Raw genomic sequence first — 12,509 nt, forward strand, 5'->3', positions numbered from 1 at the left:
CTACTGAAATCTCCAAATGCAGTGAGGTGCATCTGATGATGGGTGCAATTGGACTCGACTTCAGGGACAAGTTGCCTCCAAAATCTAATGAAAAATTATCACTGACTGTTTTTTGGACAAATATAATCAGGATTAAGTATCCTGCAATTTTCCAATTACTGATCACATCACATAGCTCAGCAGTTACTGATAGCCCTTCCAACAGGAAAAAATAAAATAAAATAAAATGGGAATAAATGAGACTATCTACAGCGTCACTTTCCTGATATTGAGTTTGATTTCTTTGAACTTTATGAACTAAGCATTTGACAGATGCCAGGATCCTAAGTTCAAATTGCCTGTTGATTCTGTTGTTCCCCAATATTTACAAATTTCTCTAATTTTTCTATAAATGTCCACATTTACACATTAATCAACAAAAATATTAAAATGTACTATTGTTATTCAGGTATTCAGCAATGCTAACCCAGAAAAATATTAAATTTCTTAAACTTCTTTCTGCAAGTTTCAAAATGACACCAAATCTTCTGCATCCACAACCATAGTTGATTTAATCCATGCTTGCTCCATATCAGGATGCAAATGAATCACCCTAACTGTGAACTACTCAGTGAAGCCTGACTCTGACATGATTCCAAATCCAATATGACCAACTACACAATTAATTCAGGTCAATAATGCAGAATTATTCTATTTAGATCTATACATATTGAAAGAACTTAATTGTTTTCACCAGCAGAATAACCAGAACTTATTACTTCTTCAGTTCTTCCTGCCACTTTACCTTTAGCACCACCCATCATGCAATAATGTAATTGCATGTAGCACATCAACTACTATTTCAAGTGATAAGACTGCTGTTTTCCTTTGTCAAATTGGTAGGTAGAGGACAGACGAACCGAGTAAATGTCAGCCCCACAGATATCCTGCTGTCAAACTAACAACAGGCATAATAAATATAAACCTGCATGATTTGTATTTTTTTTTCCATTGTCAGATTATCCTCAGATATTTAAATGGAGGACTGTAGATATGGACTAGGCAGAGGGCCGAGCTCGAAGAGAATCAGCGATATTGCTGATATGGACTAAACAGACCCATAATATAGGTGTTTCAATGAGTTGCTCCACAGGGTATCCAGCGACTATTTACATGGACTATGTCAAATTTAAGACAGCTATAAAAAGAATTTAAAGTACGTTATGAATGCTCACCTCACCCAATACCCCACAAGAACAACAGTCCTTCCTCTTTTTCTTTTCCTCTTTTCTCCATTTCTTTCAAACACTGTTCATTTCCAGGGTAAACAGGAGCCATGTTCCCTTGAAAGTATAAGATCTGCAAATATAAAGCTCAAAATCATATGGAACTCGATGCCAAAACTTCAACAGATGGCTTCTAACCATTGCAGGGAAAAAAATCCGTGTTGCAGCAGGCTGACACTATGAGATCATAACATAGTCATCAAAATACTCAAGCAAGGCTAGCTGACGGCCTCACTATTCTAGATAAAAATTCACTTTCAGTAAAATACTCACTGTATAAGAAAACAAAGTAGAAGTATTAATTTCAGAGTCAAACATAGAGTGATGAAAACCCAAAAGAAAGAATTAACACATACAACGAATCTTGCCAGAACTAAGGCATCTTCATGACATAATAAATCATAATTAATTTCAGAAGCAACCTATAGAAGAAAACTTGGGAATCAACATTATCATTCCATTGCTAATTGAATCCATATCCACCACAATCATCATCTAAATATCAGACGAAAATTGATACAAAGAGATTATTTTTCTGTTATTTAAATTGAGATTGACTAGTAAGCCTGGTATCAATTTTTCCTTCGTTCCCAGTCATACAATGTATTAACTTATAAATGACCTAGTTAAAGTTACTAAATTAATTACCAAAGAACATTGGGAGACGGTTTAGCACAAAGAGCCAATGGAACAGAGCATTTTCCAGGTAAAAAATTAATATTGGATCAGAACCCTCTCTTGTACATGTATTACGAAAAGATAAAGGTCAGCTGAACAAGAGCAAGATGATAACCTAAAATGAAGTATGGTCTTGTAACATATGTATTTCCTAAAATATGAATGCTTGTTGGCTTATTCATGTTAAGTATGAAATTTTCAACATGATGCATGCTCAAGTGACACTGTATAGATCTCATTCCTTGATGCTAACTAAATTTGAATCTGTTGACCATCAAAGTGGGAGAACTCAAGGTGGAACATTAAACAAAAACTTGGATGTGTGGTCCACGAGGATATAGCTGAATATGAAAAGTGCATGTGGGTTTCTAACATGACATTTCCAGCCACTAACATCCAATTGGACAACTGGCAATTTGCACACATACGGAACCCACCAAGCAAGTGGGTGTTACATAATCAACCAACCTCTTTTCTGACAACACTAACCAACATTAATTCAGATATGCTCTCTCTCTCTCTCTCTCTCTCTCACTAACTAACATTAATTCAGATATGCTCTCTCTCTCTCTCTCTCTCTCACACACACACACACACACACACACACTCACACTTGAACACACAGATTCTTACAGAGGTGCAGTTGAAGTCATTTAAGAGTGTAAACACTCTCTCTCTCTCTCACACACACACACCACACACACACACACTTGAACACACAGATTCTTACAGAGGTGCAGTTGAAGTCATTTAAGAGTGTAAACAAACAACTCCACTCTAAAGCTTATATATAACCATGTCTGTGTTGTTTTGTTCCACTCAACACTCAGAAGGCTTCTATATTGAGCATAATACAAGAAGAAGAATTCTAAGATTGAATAACTAGAATGGCAAAGAAGATAGTGTTTTCTAGGTGGATGTTGTGTTTGTCAGTAATTCTTATGCTGGCAATTCCCACATCAGGGATAAATTGCGGTGATGCAGTGTCTGCATTAATCTCTTGTGAGTCTTACTTGCTTGGGATGGGAGATCCCAAGCCTACCTTGCCATGTTGTAATAGTGCACAGGCTCTGAAGAAGATAGTTGTAAGCAGGCCAGACCGCCAGTCTCTGTGTGAGTGTTTCATGCAGATTGCACCAACTCTTGGTGTTAATTTTAGAAGAGCTAATCAACTTCTATCATCCTGCAAGCTCAATCTGAACATGACCATTACCTCAGACATGGACTGTAAGAAGTTAGTTCTTTCTCTCTCATCCTTACACACATGCATATGCACTCATAAGCACAAAACTCATTCTCTCTCTCTCTGTCTCTCCCTGTTACACGGACATATACACATACATATGCATGCAAAAACACAAAATTCTCTCTCTCACACACACAACACATACATGCATGCAAAGTGCATGTATGCATTATGTGGGAACAACATGTGCACATACACAAAAAGAAATTTCGTAGCTTTCTGGCTTTACAAAGGTGATAAAACTTAAATTTTTTTTGGTTGTTATTTTTTGTCATCTTTTGTTTTTGCAGGGTTTGATCGATTCCCAAGCTAAAGTTTCAGTAATGGGACTGCTACTGGGTGTTTGTTTTTGGTTTATGCTTATCAGTTCATTTATGTATGACAAAAAAAATGCTTCTGCAATCTGAAAATGGTTGGATAGTGAGATAATTAGACTTGCGTTTTATTTCATGTACAAGTTCATGGTCATGATGGAGCTAGAAGAACTTTACATAATAATGGTCATATCAGTAAGATGCTGGCAAATGTTGGAGTGAAAATCATTATAATGTGCAAGTTGAAGTCTCTCTCTTTCTGTGTGTCCATGTGTTGGACTGCATCATTGGATTTTGTAAGTTGCTATGGTACCCATTAGGTCACAAATTCCACGGGAAATTAGTATTCACCCTTCTCTCTCCCTCCTATTTTATATCTGTTGTGTGGGTGTGTGTGGACTGGAACAAGGATCAGTCTCCTGTTCCCATTAAATAAATGCTACAGATGCTGACTCTACAGACCAGTTCCCATCAAAGGGATGCAAGTGATCATCTCAGGTGGAGGCAGATGATTTCCCACCTAAACTGCATATCTGGCTTCCCTTTGGCTGGATTTTGGATGAGCAAGCATGTGGGGTTAGAACTTCCTATTTCTTAAATTGACTTATAGAGAGCAATACAGATTCTTGGAATTCAGCTGCACTATTTTGGGTGGGTTTGGTAAAGAGGTTTAAGTCATTGAGGCGCAAGTTTGCTATGAATATCTAATTCAAACTGATGGTTCTGTTGATCCATAATTTCTGACATGGGATATGCAAAGACTTATTGAATAGATTGAGCATAAAGACTGACCATGGGGCAAATAAAAAATAATGCCTACATAAAAAATTGAAAATGGTGTAAATTACAGGTTTGTACGGATTAATAAAAACCAAAAATAATGACAGTGGAAGTGATAAAACCATGAAACTAGGGTTTTGGCCTTCTTTTTTGGAATGGAATGCCCTTATTTTTAATTTATTAATTATCACAAAAGATGGAATCAACACAAATAGTATTTAAGTTCTAAGAAATGTGATTTAATTGGAAGGTAAATATTTATTAATGTGAGTATCCACACAGCCATCCTCTTCTCTACTCAAGCATTTTCTTATTCTCCTCCAAATCAAAAAATTAAACAGTATCTTGATTATATTTTCTGGTCCAGCCTACAAAATATAAAAGATGATCATCAGACCTTGGTTTCTATCCACACCAAATTGGTAATACCCAGTGGTACCCTAATTCAGTCATTCAAGAAATATGCCAAGACAACCAGTTTAATTTATAAATCCTTCCCATAAGAGAGCCCTCAATCAGTCATCAACATTAGATACAATACCTCTGAACAAAGTGTTCAATTATAGTTGTATGATATAATGATCATTTTATTAACTTCTATGACATATGGAAATAAAATTGCATATCAGATGTCACTTACCGTTCAAACAGATTTAAACTTAAGATGTAGCCAAGAATTGCACAAACAACAAAGTAGGAATGCTTAACGTGGTCACTTAAGAGATTCCACTGTTTGGAACCTGTATTACGAAACCCAAACCATATAAATAACCACTGATTTATATATAGAAACTCTTATGCTGCTTCCAATTATTCTTTCATCAATGCGTAAAATTAGAACTCTTACCTCAGTTGATGACAGGGAGAAAAACAGTGTTCATATTGTTTCACAAGCACATATAGGGGGATAATTCCACATAGCTTATCTGAAATGAATAAGAAATTTTTTAGCAACACCTTGATGATTGTAAGGTACAATCAAAAGAGGCCACCTTATTATCAGAACCATATTCTTCACAAGTGCAATTTCAGTAAAATAAAGTGCTCAGCTCATAAAAGAGTAAAAATAAATATCTAGCAATCCCATTAGAAACAACTTATTTAAACAAAAGGAAACAATTACATTTTCTTTTTCTTTTGCTCGATAATTTAATCCCTTTGAATCAGAATGCTTCCATAACATTCCAGAGTAAGCATATTTAGAAATTGGCTTAGTCTTCCTATCAAAATGAAAATTGGTCTAATCAGCTAAAAAATAAACACAGCAGAATAGAAAAAGGTTGTGAATCCTGAACATCCCATCAACCAGATATATCTATTCAAGTAAGACTCACAATTCAAAAAATTCTCAACAGACATGTTAGTAACAGATCCCTAGCCTTAATTGAGTCCTTCAAGGCTCAGATTCTGCTCCAACAATTCATAAATTCTCATCTCAATCAGACCATGTTCTCCATCAACCACACAGAACTATAGTCCTGAATTTTCAATGCATTGCTAGAATTAACAACAGAATTATCCATTTTCCCCACTGATCCAACATTAAACTTTCTAGTCACTCTGTTTTCCAAACAATGTGTCAAGTTCAGATCAACTCAACTAAGCCAAATAATTGTAGAATGCTCATTTGGTTGGAGGCATTTCTTGTCTCTTTTCCACGTACTGAAAAATCTAAGATCAATATTGTGATTTTCATTATTTCCTTACATTTCTCTGGAATCAAACAGAACATACAGGAAACATATTTCTCCAAGAAGAAAAAAAAAATAAAAAATCAGTGAATAGATAAAGTATAAGCATTCTAAAATCTGCAAATGAATTAATGTGTGAATTACAATCAAGAGTGATTTTGGTTTGCCCTAAACTCAATCATGAATCCCATGAACAAGAAGAAAATCAATACAATACAAATATATAGAGAGATATATACCTATTCTCCACTTTTCTCGCTCAACGAAGAGACGGAAGAGCGAGATGGCGGAGTGACCGGTGGGCCACATAGTTCAATGGGTTCCGCGTTCTACGAGAAGGGAGAAACGACGCCGTTTCGTCATTATTCCCAAAACGGCAGCGTTTCAGTGCTCTCTCGTGTTAAGGTCATGGCATGACGGTACTTTCTAGATATTGTGATCTGTAGCAGCGTAATATTGAAAATTAAATTCAAAAATAAAATTTATAAAATATAAATTTCAAATAATTATCTAAAAATAATTAATATTTTATACAATTTTTTAATCAAATATATCATATTTGACCATTTAAATACTATATTTTAATGATATGAGAATTACTTTTGAGCATTTTAAGTACTACATTTAATGGATACATAAAATTTAAATTATTTTTAGAGAATTCTTATTTTATGATTATTTTTATATAAATGTATAAAACATATTTTTTTCTAATTAAAATAAATAAATTTTTTTTTCAAATTGTTAAGTCATATCCTTGACTAGCCTATAGTTGATCTTTTCAAAAAATGTTAAAATATAAAAAGTTGTAAGCACCAAACTCCAAATCTAAATTATAAAATCTATGTGGTAAAATATACATTATTAGATGAAGTTATAAATAAATTAAACCAAAATAGCAAGTATAAATTGTTAGGAAATTCCTATTTAGAATATACTTCTTCTTGTAAAAAAAAATTATATAGAATATTTTTTAATCTTATATATCATCATAAATAGATTTTTGATAAAATAAAGAAAGTTAATGAAAATATTTTTATAAACATTTTAAGCTACAAAGGGAAAAAGTTACTAGAGATATGAAATAAAGATATAAAGAATAATATGAGACACTTGTTAAAAATGAAAAAGAGTTACAAACACTTAATGAAGTAAAATGGTTCATGGTTTATGATAGAGATACAAAAACACCAATAGTTATATTTAATTTTTATAATTTGTAATATTCTTTATCACATAATAAAATGTTTTCTTTTATTTTCGAAGGTAAATATGATTAATCGGACCGCATTTAAAACCTTGTTTACCTTTTATATAACTTGTTTTATTCAATTTTTATCTTTTATAATATTATTTATCATATAATATAATGTTATCTCTTATTCGTGAAAGTAGACATAATTGGTTAAACCACGATAAAATCTAGTATATTTTTTTATGTGATTTATTTTATTTTTATGTTCTTCATTTTAATATGTTTGTATTAACGCGTAGTTGTAACTTTTTAAAAATATTTTTGAAATTTTACCAAAAAAAATTATTTTTCTTCAAAAACTCTACTCAAGTAATTATTTGCATATAAATCAATAAAAATGTTTTTAAAGAGGTTTTTATTATTATTATTATTATTTTGAGCCCTTTCGGAGGCAAGCCAACTTGTGATTTTACATGTCGAATGGGCCGAATGGCTCTCTTCCCTGCGCTTTAAGTGGAAAGCTTTTTATCATAAGCAGTTGGAAAAATTCATCAACACAGAATCTGAAATTTCACTTAAATTCTTGAAGATCAATGGTTACAGTCTTCTACTACAAATCTATAGTTCTACTGGGCATCAATGTATATAGATAGCATCTAGAACAGGGACATTGAGTCCTCTCCTCCATATGTTCCGTGACCAGCTCCCTTTCATTAAATTTATAGATCTAAGAAGTTGTTGAGAGTTAGATCTTTCTGGTTTTTCTTGTGAACATTTTCTTCCGGTTGGACTCGGGTTGGTCGACTAAAATGCAGAAAAGTCTGTATTTCACATGAAAGTGAAAGTCCCCTCAGGAAGGCTCTCATGAGAAAAGATCAAGGCAAAGTGCCATAATCACAGGCAGCTAGCTACTGCTTTCCTGCACCCCCTCCATCTGTTTCCCTTGTGAAGAGCCTTTAGCTTTTCTCAGTTTCACGCCTTTTTCAATGTCCAAGCTGTATATGTTAGAGTGTGTGTTGTGAAGTAGGTCAGTAGTTTTCAAAGAAACATCAAACAGGATACTTTCAGAGCTTCATTCAACAATGACACGATGTCCTTTTCAATTTTTACAAGTGAATGATCACAAAAAGGAAGAAATAAAAATTTGAATCAATAAGGAAAAAAAAAATCGTTGTTTCTTCTCCTGTAGAAAAGGAAAGCTCAAGAAATACCGATTGTCTTGCTGAGTAACCAGAGCACAAGAGACATCTCGACCCCAAAAATGGTGTGCAGCCATGTCCTGTCCAGCATGAACCCGAAAACTGTAATCCCTGCTCTGTTGTTCTCTAGATATGTGACTGCAGGACATTCAACCCCATTTGATGATTACTATATATCATAGTACCAAACTGCTTAACAAATTAGTAGTTTGATTCCACTCACCTAAAGCTTGCCTCTTGTGGAAGGAGATGGTGTGTGCATAAATTGGGATCATTTTAGTATTATCGAGAGCATCATCTCCATCTCCTTCTTCGTCATCTGATCCCCAATTAGTATTGACAGGAAAAACTTGGGCGGAAGCAGCACGAATAGTGGGAGTCTCACCATCTGTTGCATCAAATGTGTCGATGGTTGCACAGACGTGCCACTTTGCAGCAAGGCATGTCACTGACTGTGCTTTGTGTGTGATCTTTGTTGCGCTGCGCAGGCATATGCCTAGCCCAGTCACCAGGCTGATGGAGCATAACTGCAGCACAAAACCAGAAGAATTAGTACTATAAGAAGCAGCTGATCAGCTGGGACTTGAGGAGTGGAGACTAGAAAATTACTGCTAGTTCTCCAGCCTTGTATATTGTCACTTTAGCACTGGACCTGGTGGTGATGAGCAGGGATGCTAGCTGACTTGCTGTGACCAGGATCAAACTGGATAAATAAAAACCCGGAATCTGTGACTTATGATCCTGAGGTTCCTTCTGATTCTCAAATGCTCCTTCAAGACCGATCCCACATCAGATTCTTTCTGGAAAACCTGGGCAAAGTCTTCCAGCCTGAGTATCTGCATATGGCAGATCAGTCTGAAGAGAACGCAGACGAGGAGGAAAATTGCGGTCCTGTAAAGCCATGAACACAGCTCCAATGTGCAGGCAATGGCGTGACTCAGGTAGATGTTACCAAGATAAGGTATTTGAGTGGCTCCTGTGATGTACCACCATATTTTGTAGGCAATCTCCACAGCAAAACAGGGGAGGACAAAAAGAGACAGTATCTTCATTGATCTCTGCAAGGAAAAAATATTATGCTGTCAAAAAAGGATACATTATTCCCTATAATCTAGGGTTTGATTGATTGAGAAATACGCCATTAACAAACATCTCCTTAAAGCGATGGCACCTATGCTAAGCTTCAAAATTAATTATTCTCTTTATGTTGTCCTAGTGCGGGACATGGGTTATTGGCTTAAAATAGAAGTTGATTTTGTGGTTGAGAAAAAATGGATCCACTTTTGGTTCTTCTACTATTTTTCCCATAGTATTGAGATTCCAGTTTCATCCCCTTGTGTCAATGTCAATCAAAGATCCTATGTTTTCCCTAGAATCAGATACCACTAGGGAACTGGAAGAAACTAGACTGCTCTGTTTCTTGCTCTGTACATAGAGTAACAGAGGGACTACTGTCAATGGAGATTTCCAGAACCACTGATTAAAGGGTTTTTTTCAGAAATTATCTCTGAAACCCATATGAATGTTCAGAATTTGAATTCCTTGATCCTAAAAATAAAGATGATGTTAGCAGAAACTAAATCCCCAAAACCTACTTTCTGATTCATCAGTTAGTTCATGAAAATCAATTCAAGTTCAATGACAAAGCAACCGTGAATAGGGGTCCTGGCAGTTCTAATGAAACGGGACAATCAAAGAAAAAATGGCGAAGAAAAACTAAATCCCAAAAACCCACTTTCTGATTCATCAGTCAGTTAATGGAAACCCACTCAAATTCAACAACAGAGCTACCACACATGAGGGTCCTGCCAATTCTGAAGAACTGGGACCCAAAAACCTCTCACATTTACTCAGAATTCAAACTCGTATCAAAGGAAAAGGTGAAGAGAAACATACATGGAGCTGCTGTGTATACCCCAGTCGAACCTTTTCGCTCACATCGCAAAGCTTATCGAGGAAAAGCGACCTCCGGAGCCCATACTTCTTTACAAGAGCAGACAGGCTGATGAATGAGAGAGCGGCAAGAGAAGAAAGAGACAACTGCACTATCACATCATAAGGCCTTGCGTGCTTGTCGTCACAGCTGGAGCAAGAAAAAAGGAAGTGGGAGAGGATTGGAACGCCAATGGCCAGAACAAAGAAGATGGACCATGAGAGGCCGGTCCTCCACAGATTGGACTGATCCACACACACCCACTTAAGGCATGATCTGAAGCTCTGCAATTCACCTCCTTCAAGACCCAAGTACCCTGAAAATGCCTTGTTGCTTCTCAGGAAAAACTCTCTCTCTTCTTCCATTCCTCCCGATCATAACAGCTCTGCAAATGATCAGGTGAATTTGAGAAATAGTCGTTTCAAGTTTCAGCACTCAGACGACAAAAAACAGTCTCTGTTTTAAGTACAGAAAATACAAGTACTTGGGATAGCTCCTGGAGACCTGCGTGTAGCTGTCGTGGCCAGTGGCTAATTGGTTCTTTCTGATGTGAGTATGATGAATCTAGTCTTTTCGAAAGTCTACTCTTAAAAGCATCGGTGAGTTCTCAAGGGACATGTGTGAAGCATGAAAGCCTTAAATGCATTGGTGAATCACTCATTCCTTTAAAATTTACATTATTAATTTACGATTCAACAATGTGTATAATATTTTCATGAATATAAATTAAGAAAATTAGATTATATTTGAAAAGTGTTTTTGAAAACTATTTTTTATGGTTTGTCTGATAAAAAACTTGAAATATTCTAAACCTCTTATTTTACATGTTTTCAAATATTTTTTAAAATAATTTTTATATATAATACTTTAATAATAACTTCCAAAAGTGGTTATGTGATGCAATGGATTAGTGGTAACTTTTTTATGCCTACCAAAAATGCAGTAGATACCTATAAATTAATATACAAACCAATAAAAGCTTAGTAGTTAGTAGTTAGTACAAGCCATTTGACAACCTCACTCTTGCTATGGCACCAAGCTTTCCCCTGTTCCTTTAAGGTCAAACGGGGGTGTAGGTGGCGCCTCAACGAATCCAACAGTGACGGAGAAGCCACGGTTCGGACGTGAGCGACAGTGATAGGCAAGAGGCAAGAGGCAAGAGCCAAGAGGGCATCCGAGCGGCGGCATGTGGCCTGTGCTTTGGGGCCTTTCTACGCGTAAAAGACGGTGATGCTGACAAGTTTCATCTGTCTCATTAAAAAAAATTATAAAAATAGAGAACATGAAGCCCTTTGGATTACAGCTAAACTTCAGGAACCTACTCCATTGAGCTGATGCCAAGTTGGCATTATGGCATACGTGTTAGGATGAGTCATCAGCTCCAGTATGTTTTTATATTTTTATATTGGAGGCCCCTTCTTTGATTATTCTTTTTTTATTATCACTCCTCACTCAATATATTTTTTTATTTTGATTCCTCATATTCCATTATTGGCTACGTGTCCTCTTTTTTACCGAGAAACATGGACAGTTGGAATTCTTATAATCTTGTAGTGTTGATGTTTGTTTTATTTGAGACGTTACCTTAATTTTCTCGCCTTATTAATGTTGGTTTAAAAATTACTTTATCATAGGCGTAATTTTTATAAGAAAAATGCTTCCAAATACTTGGAAGTAATTTATAATGCTTGTATAATTGATGCCGCTTAAAAAAACATTAGGTCCCGCTTGGATGACTTATGAGAAGTCAATTTTATTTATTTTTAAGTTCAATAAAAAGATTTTATATTTGTTTGGTTAATTGTATTAAAAAAATCTTGTGATTAAGTAAGTACGTGATAAAACTTAATATTTATTACTTAATTATTTAAATTGATTTTAATTTAAATTACTTTTTATGTTGTTAATTTAAAACTTATTATTTATTTTATTTTTTGCTTTAAATATTAATGATGTTTAATAAAATTAATTTAAAATTTATTTTAAGTTATCAAATTAACATATTTATTCTAATTAATATTTATTATCATTAATTTTAATGATTATTTATTTTTATTAATCCTAGATAATAAATTTGTTTATTAAGCACCATACTTAGATGTTTTTAATATATAACCTTAAGATGTTTATTATAAAACAAATCATGGATAAGGAGTTATGATTGGTAGATACATTGTGAGAAAATAAAATAATAATAATAATAATAAT

General features: G+C 34.7%; 1 protein-coding gene, 2 long non-coding RNA genes and 1 pseudogene across 5 annotated transcripts; 1 reads left to right on the plus strand and 3 right to left on the minus strand.

The window, feature by feature from the left end:
• Positions 1 to 462: 462 nt before the first annotated feature.
• LOC117924078 lies at positions 463 to 1,260 on the minus strand. Its single transcript, XR_004652714.1, has 2 exons — positions 1,215 to 1,260; positions 463 to 964 (listed from the first exon to the last, which is right to left on the minus strand). It is a non-coding gene; the product is annotated as an uncharacterized LOC117924078 (long non-coding RNA).
• LOC117924077 lies at positions 1,258 to 6,245 on the minus strand. 2 transcript variants are annotated; one of them, XR_004652712.1, is made up of 4 exons: positions 6,214 to 6,245; positions 5,131 to 5,209; positions 4,924 to 5,023; positions 1,258 to 1,338 (listed from the first exon to the last, which is right to left on the minus strand). It is a non-coding gene; the product is annotated as an uncharacterized LOC117924077 (long non-coding RNA). The 2 variants fall into 2 exon arrangements; XR_004652713.1 differs by lacking the exon at positions 6,214 to 6,245 and adding an exon at positions 5,407 to 5,906.
• LOC117924075 (non-specific lipid-transfer protein P3-like) lies at positions 2,763 to 3,863 on the plus strand. 2 transcript variants are annotated; one of them, XM_034842631.1, is made up of 2 exons: positions 2,763 to 3,177; positions 3,480 to 3,863. In XM_034842631.1, the coding sequence occupies exons 1-2, from the start codon at positions 2,831 to 2,833 to the stop codon at positions 3,484 to 3,486; spliced, it is 354 nt and encodes a 117-aa protein (XP_034698522.1). In that variant the 5' UTR covers positions 2,763 to 2,830; the 3' UTR covers positions 3,487 to 3,863. The 2 variants fall into 2 exon arrangements, with proteins under 2 accessions (XP_034698522.1, XP_034698521.1); XM_034842630.1 differs by having other exon boundaries at positions 2,763 to 3,170.
• Positions 6,246 to 7,716: 1,471 nt separating the features above from the next.
• Positions 7,717 to 10,865, minus strand: LOC117923366 (annotated as a pseudogene).
• Positions 10,866 to 12,509: the final 1,644 nt, after the last annotated feature.

The sequence above is a fragment of the Vitis riparia genome, chromosome 10 (assembly GCF_004353265.1).
Source record: "Vitis riparia cultivar Riparia Gloire de Montpellier isolate 1030 chromosome 10, EGFV_Vit.rip_1.0, whole genome shotgun sequence".
Taxonomy (NCBI): Eukaryota; Viridiplantae; Streptophyta; class Magnoliopsida; order Vitales; family Vitaceae; genus Vitis; species Vitis riparia.

Excerpts from the sequence above, each read along its gene's own strand:
- LOC117924075 (XM_034842630.1), top strand. The coding sequence starts at position 2,831 with ATGGCAAAGAAGATAGTGTTTTCTAGGTGGATGTTGTGTTTGTCAGTA. Across the intron at positions 3,171-3,479 it reads CATTACCTCAGACATGGACT|GGTTTGATCGATTCCCAAGC; the intron begins GTAAGAAGTTAG and ends TTGTTTTTGCAG.